Below are 17482 nucleotides of genomic sequence, written 5' to 3'. Positions count from 1 at the left end.
TTCTGGTGGGCAAAGAGGAGTTAAACTTGGATTATTTGGATTGTTGTCAGTATTGAGAAGAGTGGATTATGAACAAAGCTTTGACACCATGGACTTTTTTAACAGTTGCTTTAAAAGCTGTATTTTGAAGAAAGAGAGGGAGAAAAGCAACCAAACCCAGTGAAGACCTGGGGAGAAATAAAACACGTGAAGGAATCAGAGCAATAGAATGGGAAGGGGTGAAGAGAGATCAGCTCATTCTTTGTAGAGGAAGAATTGACTTAAAAGTGCACATTAATGCTTAATGGTGCCTTTACATACTTCCATAGATGTCAAAATCCTTCATGCTCAGCTGGTTTAGCATTGCAGTGCTCAGGACCACATTGCCTCAGGTTACATGGGAGCAGGCAGAATTGTTGGCTTCCTTCATCTACACAGGTACAGAAAGTGCCTAATCCAAAATTCACTGTGCAGTAAAAAATTGTTCACTTCCTTGCTCCTCTCCCAGCAAGCACTGGCAGAGAGCAGAGGGAAGATATGTAGGACACAAAACTTTCAGAGATTTCATTTCTCCAAATGTTGCTGTGGTTCTGAGTGAACAGGTGGAAAAGAAAGGACAGCAGGAGATGCTGAGAGACCATATGAGGGGTAAAGTCATACTGGAGTGTGCATGGAGATGCCTGCAGGACAGCACTGGACTGGGAACATGCCAGACTAGACATTCTAGACATGGTGTGTACTGAAGGCACTGAATTTTTTTTTTTTTTTCTTCTTTGAATTTGCTTTTTTTGAATTTGAGAAGCACTTGAATATTCATTTCTACATGCCAATAACTGGGGGATACAGCTGCTTACAGTCAAAATGGCCACCAACAAAAGTCATAATATTTTGAGAGAACAGGTGTATTTAATCCCCTTCCCAGTAGTTACTCATTAAAAGAAGGAAAAATAATCCAAACCAGCAGGCATTGCAAAGGAGGAAAAAAAATGGTTAAACATGCAGGTGATAAACATCTGAGTTACTGATTAACTCCCGGCTTTTGTAACCCCCAGAGTTCTTCAGCTGGCTTTCTGGGAGACCAAAACACTGAGCTGTGCCACTTCAATGACTTATAATGCACTTTATCTCTTCTTGGCACTGGTGTCCTGGGCTGTGACAGTGAGGACAGCACTGCCCTCTCTTGATGGGAAGAGTTCAGATCCCTTTCAACACTGGCAGTGCCTTTCAATGTGAGTCAAAACAGTCAGAGAAATCCATGTAGGACAGGGTGGATTGAAGTATAACCTCTTCTTTGGGGTGTCAACTGCCAGAAGTTGGGAGAGAAGAGAAGGAAAAATTGACTTGCTGTGTGTGCACATCCTCGGGCATCTGCTGCAGGATGTCCACTGCAGATGGGATGCTGGGGCAGCTGAGCCTTTGGTCTGTCACTCTGTGGCCAGGCTTGGGCTCTCAGGGAAAATCTGGGTTTGAAGAGAAAGTGCAAATTTAGACATTTCAGGAGCAATCACAGTGAAAGCAGTGCAACATGCGTGGCAGGATGGCTGATGCTCATCTCTGAGGAAAAAAAGGTTGATTTCAGATGCTTTCTTCCACCTGAAGCATCTTGTTTTCCCCCCTGCACCCAACCAGCTGCATTCAGTCTGGAGTGTTGCCTCAAGCAATATCTCTCCCTTGCTGTCAGTCTGGATGTTGTCACTCGTTCCTGCAGCCTGTGGCTCGGGTTTGGCTGAGCACATGCTGTTTGCCATCTGGAGGGAAGTTTGAGAAGTGAGAGGGCAGCACTCGCTGCCATCAAGGGCTCAGCTGAGCCTCCTCAGCTGCTGGCTCTTCCTTATGCTACCTGACTAGAGCATCCTGAGGTCTTGCAGGGATGTGAAGAAATCTCCTGAGGATGTGAGTCCCTGAAGAGAGGGGCAGCTTTGCCATGTGGTGCAGAGGAAGTCCTCCCAAAGTTTAATAACAGCATTTTTAATTAATCCAGCTTGTGCTTATGCAAAGTTGCTCTGGCAAGGGCCTGATCCTGCAACAGCCCAATTCACTCTGAGGTGGCAAATGTGAAGAAATCAACAGAAGCACTCAGCAGCATCAGTAGAGGTGGACACAGGCTTGCTGAGTGGGCAGCGTGTCAGGGGCCCATCAGGCTCAAAGTGAATTCTAGGCCATGGTGAGCTGAGCCAAGGAGGGCCTAGCTGTGTCTCTGGGGATAAAGGATGCCCTGTGAGTGGAGTCTGAAAGATCCAAGTCTAGTTTGTGTTCTCTCTTACTTCTGCTCAGTCTCTTAAAGCTCCTCATCTATAAGCCAGAAACAATAGCCATTAAAAACATCCAAACTCTTGTTTCTCACCATTAGCTGTCACAGAAGGCAAAAATTCCCATTTGCTGCACCAGCTCATTCTGCTGCTTGACCTGCCTTTGCAATGCTCAGCTTTAATTTCACAGTAAGGCTCTATTTTCCAGGTCCCAAACAAACAGCAGGGTGTACACTGAACAATAGCAAAGGGTTTGGCAGCACGCAGGTTTCTCATCTGTGCCAGAAAAGCTTTCTGATGGCCCTGAGTTCCTCTTTACCCTCCTCTGCCAGGGCCTGACATCAGGGAAAGAGAAAATACAATTGAATGCCATCAAGAGTAATGTCCTGTTTAATTTCCTGCTAACAGAATTATTTTCAGAACATCTCAGAAATCAGAAATAGGAGCGATGGGAGGGGTGGGAAAAATCAGAACAAGCCCACTTTGGGATTTCATTAGCTGTCAGTAGAGAAAATACTAGGATCAGGACTAAAATGCAGACCAGGGACACAATAAATGAAGCTGTACATATGTCATGTGTCCTTATTTACCCTTCTAGTAAAAGATCATAAAGAGCTGGGGAGGTTCTTTTTGCCAGAAGCAGGACCATGTAATCTGTTAATTGTGTTTATTGGTTATTGCTGGTTCCTATAGCTGTGTGGGACACTCACTCCAGAGCAGCCATCAGTATGGATTTACCAGGGGAGAAAATAAAAGGAGATGTGGGCCCCTCCCCATGAGCAGTGGCTGCTGCTGTTTGCCCTTGTGCCCAGTGATTTGGTTGTGTCTCTGCACAGCCTCTTCCTTGTGGCACAGAATGGGAGAGCCAGTCTGGCATCCCCTGGGGATGGGAAAGGTCTCACTCCCTCTTTTTACCTCTCTCCTTTCCTCCCCACAGCTGCACCAGTGCAATCTTGCCCTCTTGCACAAGCTGTAGCTTGGATGGGAAGGGGAAAAAAATAAGCACTGGTGGGGCTGGAGCTCTACCAGCTTCTGTAAAACTTATTTTTTTTTAATTTAGTAAGGCTACTGTGTTAAATTCTGTTTGTTAGCTCTAAACAGTGGAGATCCTAGTCTGTTCTTGTTCTGTGAAACTTTTCTGGCTTAAAATCTGCTTAATTATTCCTTAAAAGGGAGAATCTTAGGACGCTGAGCTCTCTTACCCAGCACAGAGCAGCAGGACACATGGACTGTGCAGATCACCTCAGGGTTGCTGGAATGTGCTGTGTGTCCTCTTTCATGAGTGGGGTCCCCTTGCCCAAATGTTATGTGCCCATCACAGATGTTCAGTTCTGCCTCCCAGGATTCTGAACAGCTCTCAAGTGGTCTGCTTGTCCCCAGGGCAGGAGAAGTGAGATGGATGGACATGTGATCAGGTGTGGGTTGGGGAAAATGGGGTGGCTTCCATCCAGGATTGCAACTGGGAATCAGAGACCAAGTGTGGAGCTCCTGACCATGCTGTCTCTGCACCACCTCTGCCCACGCCTGCCTGGGAGATGTTCCTCCTCTGGAAACCCCCACAGCTTACACTGTTTCCACTGCTTTAATTGTTATTCCCATCCCTGCAATTACAACTGCTGTGACATGGATCAATAATGAGCTGATGAGCCAGAGCCTTTCCTGAGGCCACTGCATGGAGCAGGGGATGAGGAGTGGAGCAGGAGGCTTTCCAGCTTTCAGTTCACTGCCTCCTGTCTCACCATGGTCAGGAATATCCCAAAATCAGGCAGAACAGAGGGCTGACTCAGCAGGACCCCCAATGGACTTGCTGCCTGTTCCACCCTGAGCTGATTGCACTGGTGATGATGGGTAAGAAATATATGGGAAGGGATGATGGACCTGTCACCTCCAGACAGCAGGCTGGTATCAGCCATGGACTTAACTGGGGTTGGGTAGAATAGGGGCACTTGTCCTCTCTCTCTCTCCATTCCCTGGGCCAGCTCAGGGATGTCTTTCCACAGATAACAGTGCCATGAAATGAACTTACAGTGTTCCAAGAGAAGTAGTTCTTTCCATAGGAAAGAGTGAATGAGTCATGAAATTCCATTCCTTTACACAGTATCAGGATCCACAACTCAACTGACCCTTTAACCAGGACAAGTTACTTTACTGATCTGTGTGCTGTGAACTCCCTTCCCTTGCCCATTCCCATTTTGGTAAGGACTGCATTTGTGGCATTGCTTTCTTTGTACAACTCTTTTTCAGCATAGATCACTTTCCATTGTTCCTGTCCAACCACTGAGTGGAAAAGAAAACATGTATGAGCTTTTATTGCCATCTCTCTTGCTAGTAAAGGAGAAGTGCCAAACCTGCTCTCTGTCAAAGCCAACAGTGGGTGGCCAACACCTGCTTGGCAGTGGGGAGGAACAGTGATGAAGATGGCAAAGAACACGGGGGTGGCTCAACCTGCCCTGGCAGAGTGGCATTTCCTCCTGCTTAGGAGTGCTTTGGTGGGACCTGGCTTTGGCTGACTCAGGTTGGGTCCACAGTGACAAATAAAACACAGACTGAAACCCTTCCCCACAGCTGTCCTTTCTGCTTGGTTGTTTGCACACTTGCTGGCCTGGTTTTGGGGGCCATTCCCATGAGAGAACACCTGGAACATGGCTCTAAATGCAGCTCTGGGTGGGTGTGAGCTGTGCTAAAGGCTTCTGACACGGACATCACCTGCAGTCCTCATCCAAACCCCCTAAAGACAATGGAAAGATCTCCTGGTGGCTTCAGCAGCCTCTGTGTCGTGTCCTAAACTGAATTCAGGCCAACACGGGATCAGACCATCCTCGCTGCCTAAGCAGCTTTAGGCTGATGTCAGTGGCGTGCCTGGTGTGAATTCTCAGCAGCAGGGCTGGGGCTGAGCCCTGAGGGCTCCCTCAAAGCCAGGATGGATGCTGGTCATCAGCTCCAGGAGTTTATAACTGTGAGCATGACAAGTCCAGTCAGGGTAAATTTTACAATAGTGGCCTGGATAATGGTTAATGACTGACCTACAGAATAAATTATTGTAGTTGAAATCTGTTAACCTCATGCTTAAAGCAGCCATGCTGTACTCTTCCTCCACAGATGAGGGTTCTTTCAAAACAGAGTGGGACTTCAAAAGTTAAAAAAACTTAATTAACTAATTTAAATATTAAAAATTTAATTAATTTAAAATTTAATTTTTTCCAAGGAAAGTTTTCACTTTGTTCTGGAACTTACTGCTATGATGTAAACACAGGTGCTTTCTACTCTTTTCTCTGACCTTCAAAATTACTTCACAACTCCTAAAAATTTGGAGGGTGGTGGAAAAAAAGACTTGGACTACAAGTCAAAAAAAAGTAAAACTTAGGCTCCAAGAATAGCTAGGTTTTTTTTGTATAAATATATGAATATATCTATACAACCCACTTTATAAAAAATAAGTTTTAAAATAATTTTGAAAATTCTATTGTCATTAATTCCATTTCTTGATTATTCTTGGTAGCATAGTAGATATATTAAATATTTATATACCCTGTGTGTCTTGGGGATAGGAATCATTTCTGTTTTGCATTTATACTTCTGGTATGAGGACAGACACCGTTATGAAGACACTGAACACTTTTGCTGCACCAACAAGGACTTGCTGTGTCACTGTCATTTTAGTGAAAACCTGTGGCCCTGAATCACCTATCATTAAGTGATAGGATTTTTAGGAACCTGTTGAGGTACAGGAAAACATTTGACTGACAGACAAGTTTTACCAGGCTTTCTTTTTCATGGCTGCTGAACAGATCAAAACTGTCTGGTCCAGACCCAGATCTTCTGTGAGAAGCTCCAGGCAGAGGTTTGACAGTAGACAAGCTGGAAGAGTTGAATGCAATGGAAACCAAGTGTGGAATATCTATAAATGCCATGTGGTATTTCCATAAATCCGGATCCAGAAAGTTTAATTCAAGGGGAACATACAGGTGATTTCAAAAATGGAATTTTTTTAATCCTTTTTTATTTCTTCTGGGACTAATGGGAAATCATGCTGCCTGGTGAAAATAGATTTAGCTTTGACCTCTGGGAGGAGATGATCTACATCCATGAGAACATGGCCAAGTGTTACTGTGCTATATGACTGCACAGGAGAGGAGGCACTGCTATCAAAGGAAGTGAATAATTGAAACACAAAGAACTAAAGTTGTTCTGTACCAGTCATGAGGCCAACATTTGTTACTGTAAGCACAGTAATCTCTCTGTCCTTCCTGCAAAATAGAGCCTCCCCCAAAAATCCTGGATGACAGAGACTCTTTGCTGATGAGTTTAAAGGAATTTTTCTGTCTTTTGTTCCAAACCCTGCAATGTCAGCTGGTTCACCAGAGCCATTCACCTCCTGGAGCAGCCCACTGCCATAACCCCATAACCTCAGCCTTGCAAATCAAGAGAAAAACACTGTTCACCAGAGCTTCCTAGAAACCTCAGCTAAAAGGACTCTCTGGAGGTGTCTGACCCAAGAGGGAATCCAGAGTACTGTACAAGACCAGCCATGGCTTTATTGGGCCATGCCCTGATGTCCTCCAGGGACAGAGCTCCCATTTCTTCTCCTGGCTGACCTGTTTCCTTCTCACCCTCCTAGTGAGAAAGGTTTCTTGCCTAATGTCCAGCCTGAACCTCCCAAGCTGCAGTGCATGGCCATTGTTACTTCTACTGCCATTTGGTACTACAAAAATAAAAGTGTCTCAGCCATCTTTACCTCCCCTTAACAGAAGGGCAAGGACATCAAAGCCAGATGGTATTTCTTGGTACACATTCAGGCTAGAGACTGGTACCTCAATGTTGTTTAGCCCATAGTGTGTTTCCTGGCACTGTTTTAGCTCATGGCTATTCATCCCCCCACAGATTGTGCTCAGGCTTAGCCTGGGACACAGCATCAGCCAAGAACTGCTCCCAAAGAGAGGGAGATGAAACCATCCACTATTTCTAAGGCACTGAGGTTTAGCTGTACAGTCATACCCCATGTCCTTGGTCACAAGAATGGGATATGACCTATCTTATTATATCCTACTTTTATGTTTGTATATCTACATATATAAACATGTCCCAGAACACGCCTCTTGAGCACCAGCTGCCAGTTCAACCTTTCAATGTCCAGCATTCCCTTCCTGCCACCTCTGGGGACACAGTAAACATTCAGCTTTGTGTCATAGCAATCTCATTGATGGTGCCGTGGCAGTACTCTTACATTATTTCATACACTTAAAATACATATGAGTTTAAGGAATAACATTATTTTAGGTAAGAGGGACAGTACTTGAAGCTACAAGAGATGCAGGGTTAGATGCTAATCAGAACATATAAATGGTCAGTCAGCTGGAAAGAACTTGTCCTCAGCACTGGAGGTGAGACCAGCTCCAGAAAATGATGTCTGAGCAGTGCTGATGTAGCCACAGGAAGGAAGAGCTGGCTGTTCCTGGAAGGATGTCTAGAGCTGGTAGACGAGCCCTGCTGTGCTTTCCATTATCATGGAGAAAGCTCTGGGCAAACAGCTCACACACTGCTGGCAGCCAGCAGCCAGAGAGACCTTCTGTTTTCATTGAACCCAGATAATTAATTTGCAGCATTGATTGTTTTTTACAATATAGCTGTGCCTCATTTAACATTTGGGTACTACAGCTGAGAACAAATAAATCCAAAACTACAAGCTGATGGCATTGGTAGCATAACATGAAAGTCCTTTTAGAAATAACTGAGTTGACTTTATGGTCCACAAAGGACATTTTGATCTGCTATAACTGAAGTCTTTTACATAATAAAAGATTTGTACCACTACAACATAGCCAGAAGTCCCAAATATTTGTTCTTTATCAGGAAATTAGTTTACAAGAGAAGAATTAGTTTATTTCTTTCTTTTTTTCAATGATGAACATTTCTAAAGAATCAGTAAAAAGAAAAAAAAAAATCATAACATATCTGGGAGTGCTGTCCCCTTTCAAACAGAAAGGAAAACTGCACAGAAAACAGCACTGGTTGAAACCCTTAGGGTGTGAAGCCTTGCAGAATTTCATCTTGTTTTCCCTCATGGCCTGTGGGCTCCTGCATTTAGTCATTACCCAGAGGCCAAAATAGATAGATTCAGCAAATAAATCCCAAGCCTTACAGCTGTGAAGATAGCAGTGCCAGGAGGGAACATGTTCTGAGCTTGTGATGTGACACACTGCTGTGAGAGTGCTCCAGAATCCACGGGATAACTCATGGGAACAGGAAAACAGCACGCTCTAGTGGGGAAATTATTGAAGTCTATTAGAAAAATCTATTAAAAAACAAACCTCTGAACTGAATACTGCATGTGAGAGCAGCTGTTGCTCCCTGTCTCTATCCAGTGTTTCTTCTCCCATCACTGTGCATCCCCTGTCCCTTGTTGCCCCTGGTACCCCCTAGCCTGGGCAGGGGGACAGTCCTTCCAAGGTTGTCCCACCTACTGACACCCAGCTTGGGCTGATTTAAGGAGCCAAAATTGGGTCTTCTCCCTAGGCCTGGCTGAGTGCACTTGGCACAGGACACGTTTGCCTGTGCCAGTGTGGCAGGGCCAGTGTGTGGGGGGACAGCTGGGTCAGACCTTGATGGCAAAGTGCCCCATCAGCACAGTAATTAGCAAGCTCCTTCCCTCTTCCTTTCACAGTCACACAGTGGAAAACTCTCTCTCCATTAAGAAGGAGAACTCATTACTGGTGAAACAGACGCTAATCAGATATTAGTTGTAACCATTAATGAAAAAGCTAATGAGGTGCTGAGATCCCCAGTGCTGACTGAAATGAGTTAATCACATCTCACTGCTCAAAGGCCCATTAATCTGTGTGCATGCTGATGTTTCCCATTCCTTTGCTTATTACAGGAAATAAAAAACATCGTCCTGGCTTCATTTATGTGCATCTGCTGGATCTCTCTGCTAAGCTGTAAAGCCACATTACAAAACCTGTGACTGGTGACAAGCAGTGACATTCTCTTGGCCCACAGGAAGCCGCCACAGAGAGGTGGAATGGCACCCACCTTCCTTCAGGGAAGGAAGGAAGCAAACACTATGCCCACAGCCACATAAAAGAGATTTCTCATTGCCCCTGGCTGTTGGTTTAAAATGTTATTTCAGCCACTACAACTAACAAGAAGTGAAGAGCCACAAATGCCCCAGGTGCATTTCTCCTGAAGCAGCTTGTAGTTTTTTCAGCTAGTTTCCTGTCTTTACTGCTAGTGGTGAGAATTAATCTCACCTGATTCCAGTGGGATATCTCTGGGATGGATAAGTAATTAGAAGCATCCAGCAATTGAGGTAGTTAGGTGTAAATTTGACCTAGATTTATTTCAGGTGTTGTTGGCAATACATGTTTGAATGATCCCCTGGAATCTACAGGATTCATCAAGTATCTAGTTTATTTTAATCTGCCTGGAGTGGAGTTTTACTCCTAGCACCCACATAGTGATGTGCTTTGGATTGGTGGCTGTGGGAACTGGCTGTGTGGGTGCTTGGCTACTGGCCAGGGTCAAATCACAACATGTGTGCCCAAAAACATCACCAGCTTAATTCACTCCTGGGCCACTTACTTTGATGAATCAAACAAATGGGTAAAACTACCTTTCTTCAAAATGTTCTCCAAAAGATCCATTTGCTTTATATTTATGTATCCTGTCTTCACCTTTAAATCTGTTTATTTCTATTTCCTTACCTATTCAATTCTAACCCTCAAATGATAGAGCCTGTCAGCTTGCAGAGTTTCTCCCTGCAGCCAATGCTTTGGTGTCCCCAGTGAAGTACCATCAGTCATCAATTTCTCCCCTGCCTCTTTCCTGTAACCCTAGCACTGCAGGCAGGAGCTCTGTGCCTCATCAGCATCTTGGGGAACTTGGTCATGCTTATCCACTCCCTGATACCCACATCCTTCCACATTTAAAGGAGAAAGAGCAGTTGAAATAGTGGTGGGACAAGGGGGAACAGTTTTAAATTGACAAGAGACTTAGATTAGATGTTATCAAGAAGTTATTTACTATGAGGGTGGTGAGACACTGGCACAGGTTGTCCTGAGAAGTTGTGGGTGCTCCATCCCTGGAAGTGCTCAAGGCCAGGTTGGATGGGTCTCAGAGCAGCCTGGTCTAGTGGAAGGTGTTCCTGTCCATGGCAGCAGGGTTGGAACTGGAAGATCTCGAAGGTCTCTTCCAACCCAACCATTCTATCCAACCATCTCTATGTTCTTGAATAAAGCCATGAAAAAATTCCACCGCTTTCCTTTCTCCCCCACTTCCCTCTCAGATCTAGTGTTAAAGGCACAAAACCTGTTTCTGGGCTAAACAGACAAATGGGGGTAGAATTCAGCACTATAAAGTCACCCCAGGACATAATGATTCTATGACTGAAGCTATGAAATCACTATTTTCTACCATATGAAACCCAGTGTGGTTTTTGCACAGGCTGAAGACCAGATGTGGCTGTAAACTGGAAACTCTTCAAAGCACAGCTCAGGAATGGCCAGTCCATCCACACCCCCAGCCCCAGACTGTGGGAAATGTGCAGCTTCCCTGGATGGTGGCAGCTCTTTGGGGCCAGCCCCAGAAAAGCAAGGAGAGAAACACAAAAATGCACATGGGGAGACACGGCCATTAGGGGCTCCTTGATGTAACACTCGATTTGGGGCACCCATGGTGCTGCAGCAGTGTTTGCAGCGATGCAGTGTTTGTGGCACAGGTTAGGATGCTTTCCTTACTGATCTGGTGTCTGGGTGGACAGGGAGGCCAGCTGGTAGCTGCTGAGTCTCTGATAACATGGAAACAGTAACTATTGTGGAAAATGTCCTGTCTGACAAGGAGTGTTAATGTCATGGGGACAGACACACTCACACATGGATATATTTATATTCTGCCAGCCAAAGGTTACCTTAGAATCTGCAAGCTAAGGAGTAGACCAACATGGTAAATTTCCTACAGGAGAAAATTTAACTGAAAACAGAGATTTACCTCTGCATACAATACCTGACCATGAAGAACTTTTCACTCTCCCTATTTTATTTCATATTGCCTCAAGACAATAAATGTAAGGAGATTAACTCCCTCAAATTCTATAGAAAAGACAAGGGAAAACAGATTTTTAAGGGTGGCAAGGGACTCCTTTGCCTTTTTATTCATTGGGTTTAATTGCTATTCTGACTGTGAGCCATCAAAGGAACCCATGCCATGGACTGAAGCCATACAGTTCCCCTGTGGGTACTTCTGTTCTTCATTTGATGGTATAAGCAAAGTTCTCTTTCCAAGTCCTGTGGTCAGTCCATCTGTCTGCATGTTGTTGTTGCTGCATGTCTTACTAGTCTCAAGTGGTTTCCAGATTGTAATTTTATGCAAATTACTTTCCTGACAAAATAATTTCAGACCTGGAAGCTGCATTGCATTGCACCTCTTGTGAGTGGACATGAAGCAAAATACAAAATGATTTCCAATAAAGCTGTTCCTTGGTGTTATTTTGCTTCGCAGAGGAGCAAGTGCTTTGCATCTCCTCTGCACCTGAAGTGACTGGAATAGCTCCACAGACTTGTGTGTCTCTACTTCCCACTCATTTTCAACAAGTGTGATTCTGACTGGGCTGTATCCATTAATGGTGGCTAATAGCTCACTGATGCAGCATGTCTAGAGCCTGGGTTGAAAAGCAAAGTGTCAGGCAGATTCTGAGAACCTGATGCTCTGAGGGTCACACTAGACAGCAGCTCTTACTGTGACCAATTTATCACTGCCTGTGTCTGAACAGGAGCTTCCCAAGCTGACCTCTGATGAGCTCCTACCATCAGGATGGCTGCATTTCAAAGGGCAACTTGCATCACTGCCAGCCCATCTACCCTACTCAGTCCCTTAAACAATGAAAAGGAAAGGACAGATAAGGAAAGTGAGCAGTTTATGAGGTCCATGAGAAGCAGCCAAGGTGATGTTCCCACATGTAGAGCCATGGTCATGCAGATGTGGGTGTGACCTGCTGAAGTGACACCTGATCAAAGGGATCCATCTCCTGGATGGGGTTCTCACAATGGACAGCTAAGCCAGCCATGACTGCAGTGCTTGTGTGACCACAGCAGGCCCAAAAACAGGGACCTGGGGTGGATCCTCTGATCTCAGGCAGGTCACACAAGCTGAATCATCTCTCAAGTCACTGATTTCTGAGTCTGCGTTAATTTTCCTTATTTATCTCTTAAATAGAGCATAGATCCATCAGGAGACCACATTAGGTTCAATTTCTTTTCTGCAGAAAGGCCTAGAGCTGCCATGTGAGCAGTGTGATGCCATGACCACAAGCAGCCTGAAACACGCCAAGGTCACCCAAGGGATCACAGAATCACAAAGGTTGGAAAAGACCTCTAAGATCATTGAGTCTGACTGGATGGGTGCAAAGAAATGGAAAAAGCTTCATTACACTGTTATGTGACAGAAGAGGTTCTAGGAGCTAATGAAAATACTGTGGAAAAAGAAGTGTGCACAGAAACACTTTGATTTGATTACAATAAAAAATTTATTTCGATTCATATCATACTGAAAAATTAAATAAATAAAATATCAACGAATGATTGTATGAGACTTCCCACCATTAGAGAAAAAAATCATAATAGATTGTGAAGTCAGAGAAAATTACAAAGAAAACCTGGTCATGGGAGGAAAAAAGTGCTCAAGAGATTTGGCTTTGGTAAAAAACATAACACACACTCAAGGAGTGCTTCAGAGATTTTGCAGTGGTGGCAAATACAGTCCAAGAGTTTGAAGCCTTAACATGTTGTTAAATGTTTTCCCTGGTTCTTTTAAACCAAAAAAACCCAAAAAGTTTCTAACAGGAAAACAGCCTTCAACAATGCCAGTGGAAATGAATTCTTCCCTCAGGATCATTTGTTGGTACCTCCTGATTCTGAAGGCAACTGAAAGAGCAGCAAAATTGTGGAGAAACCTAGAGAAGGATCTAACACAATAGTTAGCTGCCTAAAGGACTCCAGAAAAAGTTCCCCTGGAATAGAAACATGATGACACAGACTATTCCTCATCCTACACCTGGAGAGATCCACTCTCTGCTCTCCTAACACTCTGAAAAATGGACATCAGTGGTACACAGTTACTGCTTGCTGTTGACAACAAAATTAAATGGGAATTGAAGTGTGTTCCATGATGAGGACACTAAATCTATCTGCATATATGAGCCACAAAGTTTTATATGTGCTGTCAGAGGCAGAATGTTCAGGGGAAATGGAAATTTTATTAGAACAGCAAAAGGAAGATTTCAGAACAACACAGGCTAGAATATAGCTGGCTTCTTTTTTGATTCTAAATTGACCCATGATTAAAAACAAAAACAAAACATCAAGGGGATAAACCACCATGAGTTTTCTTCCAAATCTTTCTAAAAATGACTGAAAGAGCAGTCAATGTTTCTGAATTACTAATATTTGTCCATGAGGAAAAAAAGAAAAGTATTTGAAGCTCCAAAATCCAGCCACACTGTGAAGTTGTCACTGGCATCTCACACATAGTCTTTTACCTCTTAAACTTGCTTTGTTTGTATTACTGCAGCATCTCACAAGAGGCATATTGATTAACAGCAGTTTAAACAAGCAGGAATGCTTAAAGCAAACAAACATGGTTCAGGCAGTAATGCTTCATTCTTTTTCAAAGGACATGTAGAAGACAGTAAACCCATCAAATCTGCTGTGCCTGTGACATGAAGGTGAGTTCTGCTGGCCACCGTGCTGGGAAATGGCTCCTTGACGTGAGGATTGTCAGCAGGTCTCATCATGAGGATTTGAAAATCCTGCCCTTTCCATGTTGCTGTCCTGAAGGGTCACACGAGCTGAGGGAGCTCGATGCCCACACAGACATTTGGCATCCTTGGCTCTCTATACACCACAAATCCAGTGATGCTCATGAGAGTAAAGCAATTCATGTTGGTGCACGGTGCTGTGGCCCAAAATTCCAGCTGACCATGACACTGTGCCATGTATTGCTGCCTTGGAGGGCACCTCACTGGTACCAACTGGAGCAGAAAGACTAGGGGATAAATCCTGGATGGAGCACATCACTGTTGAAGGGCTTTCACTGACCTCAAATATTCATCTGCTTGGACATGCTGCCACAACCGGTGCATAGAAGAGAGGACATTTAGATGATGATTTCTTTTGACATAAAAAAAACTCCAGCCAATGTGATACATTAAAAATTAAATATGCCATTTTTCCCCAGCCTAATCAGAAGTCCCTCGAAGTCTGTGGCAAGAACTCCCCTGGTTTCACCAAGGCTGAAAGTGGATCCATAATTCACGAGTCCTGTTTTCATGATATTGAGAAGAAAAGGCCACTGTTCTCCATTCTTCCCTGCCTGAACTTGGATTTATACTTTATCTGTCCTTGAAGCTTTAATGCATTGATTCCATCAAAAATCTGTGGATATAAAACCTCCACTGTACCTCTCCTCCTCTCACTGCCCAGAGGTACTGAAATCAAAATACACATTTCTCCAGAGATGTGCATGATTTTGAAGTCTGTCTCATGCTCTAAGATCAGCTTGTGCAGATTGTGTCTTTGTAGGTGCTGCTACACAACAAAAGATTCTTAGTGTATAACTGGTTAATATCCCAAACCATGATTTTTTTTTTCCATTTCAGATAGAGAGCTTGTGAAGAGATATCACATTTTTAGACTTGTAAAAAAAAAATTAAGAAGAAACTTTTCCTTGGGACTTTTGAATATTTTCCCATAAAAAAAGGTAAAAGCTACCTTTAAAAATTCTCTTGTTTGTGTTTGTTCAAGTACAATATAGGATTGTTATTATTGGTTTTGACTACAAAAGCATACCAGACAGAAGCTAAACTTTGGTTAATTTTCCCCCTTTTAATAAAAAAAGTTTAATTTAGGGTTTGTCATCTTGAAAAAAAAAATCACATTTGTTGCACAATTATATAAAAGGCACATATAAATGACTTGAAGCAAGTCCACTTTCCAATCTTAAACTGATTAAATAAAAAAATAAAAAAAATAACATTTCAGAGTATTTTCCACAAAAAAAAAAAAAAAAAAAAGAAAAAAACCACACAGAAAAAAACAAGGAAAAAAAAAGCACAAAACCCCCCAAAATTACATATAACCAAATGAAACAAACAAGTGGCTAAAAAGGCCATTTTTTTTTTCTGGAGTTTTCAGTATTATTTTCTCCATCACTAGGATGGAGGAAGTGTAGGAAACAATGTTAAATAATAGATGAGATGATTTTCTAGACACTATCAATGCAAAATGAGGCAATGGTTGAAATATTTACTCCTCCAGGCAACTTCATCATGTTTTTCCTTAATACAGCATGAAAACGGAAGTAGTAAGAGAACAGAGAAGAGGTGGTTCAAAAAGAAGATCAACAGCAGAAGTGAATTCATTTCTTTGAGGTAATCCTTACTATGATGTTCACAGCTGCCTTAGTGGATCTCAAGTCCCAGAAGTCATTTTCTCTCCTCTTCAAGGATCTCCTGCCTTGCTCGAGGAGAGAACAGACACACAGATACCAGTTCCTGTGCTCAGGCTTCCTCTAATTGCAACAGGCAGACCTTTCATCAGTAATTCAAGAATCGAGCTGTAGAGCCTAAGCAGAGATTAATTTATTCCCACAAGTGATTGGTAGCTCCTGGCTATCCACAGATAGGAAAATGTGTGCAGCTTGGAACCTGGAAGCCGGTCCTCAGCCTTGTTCCTGCAGTGTGAGCTGCTCCAAATCCACCACAGATCCACGCATTCAAACCTGGCTGGTGTCCAGATCATCTTCACTGAGCTCTGTTCTGCTGCATGCTGGAAATTGCAGCCCCCACTTGTCCCCGTGGCCAGGGTCATCTGCCCTTGAAAAATTTAATTTTTTCAATGGAGGCAAGAGTCAAAGTTATATTGAACTCGAAATCCCCGTCATGGACGCCTGTCTTCCGGAAAGCCCCACCTGAAGTGTTGTTTTCCCAGTAATGATGCCAGTGTCCTTTGCTGTCTGCTCCAAAGCCGTACACATTCACCTAGCATGGAAGGGAGAACCAGTATTATGAACTGGAAAGCAATTGCTCCTCATCTGAAATGCTGAAAATGAAGAAAATCTTTATTCTCAGTGTATGTACTGAGCTCCTCAGCGGCGTCCTGAGCTCTTCTGCTGCAGGACGTGACCACAGAGAAACAGCCCAGGGCCTACCCAAGGCACGTGTGATGAGACACCTCCAGACCTGAACTCAGAGGGAAAAGGAGATTTCCATCCATTAATCCTTATTTAGCAATATGAAAATGCATTCCTATCCCTTCAGCATGACTGACCCCAGGAGATCTGTGGCTTGGGATGGGAATCTCCTCTGTAGCTGATTTAAGTCACAAAGAGTGAAAAAAAAATTTGGCCTGGTCCTGGTCTTCTAAATAATGACTCATGGTGACCACACTTACATGCTTGATTATATGATATTTCCAGTTACTTCAGAGACAGATGGATTTTATGTTCTTTGCCTGTGTACCCACCTACAGCCTCTCCCTCTCCCAAAGTCTCGTTTGTCGATGGCTACGCCTGTCTCCTCTGATGGTAACAGTCCAAACATCTTCACTGATTTATTTAAGCTCAGAGTGGTGATATATCTGACTGTATTTGAATGGGCCATAGCCCCAAACCAGCTCCCTAAACCAACCACCCCCAGGGCCATTCAAATACGAGCTATTTTTAAGTTCTTTCTGGTAATGTCAGAGGCCTGTTCATTGCCTGCTTACCAGAAAACAGGCTCCATCCAACCTGCTGTGACTATGATAAGAATTTCTTCCCGTATCTTTAGGAGTATTTCCATCACCTCTCCAAGCAAAACAGGCTGGAGTGACCAACACTCTCATCAGCAGATGTGACCAGGACAGGGATTTTGCCAGCAAAGTGATTTTTTTTCCCCCATGCTGCCAAGCCCATGATTGCAGGATTTTGTAGAGCTGACCTTGCTCTAAGCAGCTGAGTCTCCAGTCACCTTGGAGCACCTCACATCACTCAAACCAGAGAATTTCCCCAAGTAACTGCTGGAGCAAAGGCATTTACTATAACCTACAGTATAAACCCACAAGCCTGAGTTTGAAAATATGAGACAAAACATAATTCAAATTTTCCCAAACATCAGCAAGATGGGCACAGATACCATCCATGTCTAGACATCTTTTGATACCAGCTGGAACCTCTGTTTATGTTTAATTATATTCTCCTGGAGTGCATCATAAACCCTGCAATTTGCT

The 17482-nt window shown here is 43.6% G+C and overlaps 1 protein-coding gene across 6 annotated transcripts in view; it reads right to left on the bottom strand.

Moving 5' to 3' along the window:
• Positions 1-865: 865 nt before the first annotated feature.
• Positions 866-17482, bottom strand: part of ST3GAL1 (ST3 beta-galactoside alpha-2,3-sialyltransferase 1) — an 88568-nt gene continuing 71951 nt past the window's right edge. For 4 of the 6 annotated variants that reach the window (XM_086878389.1, XM_086878391.1, XM_086878382.1 and 1 more), the window contains one exon: positions 12726-16254. In XM_086878389.1, the coding sequence (XP_086734515.1) occupies positions 16081-16254 (174 nt within the window). In that variant the 3' untranslated portion in view covers positions 12726-16080. Of the gene's footprint in view, positions 1440-12725; positions 16255-17482 lie in introns of those variants that run through there. The other 2 variants (XM_086878395.1, XM_086878406.1) reach the window with 1 other exon arrangement.

The sequence above is a fragment of the Cyanistes caeruleus genome, chromosome 1, assembly GCF_971803275.1.
Source record: "Cyanistes caeruleus chromosome 1, bCyaCae1.hap1.1, whole genome shotgun sequence".
NCBI lineage: Eukaryota > Metazoa > Chordata > Aves > Passeriformes > Paridae > Cyanistes > Cyanistes caeruleus.
Note: the sequence above shows the minus strand (reverse complement) of the source record. Positions and strands in the feature narration are given on the sequence as shown.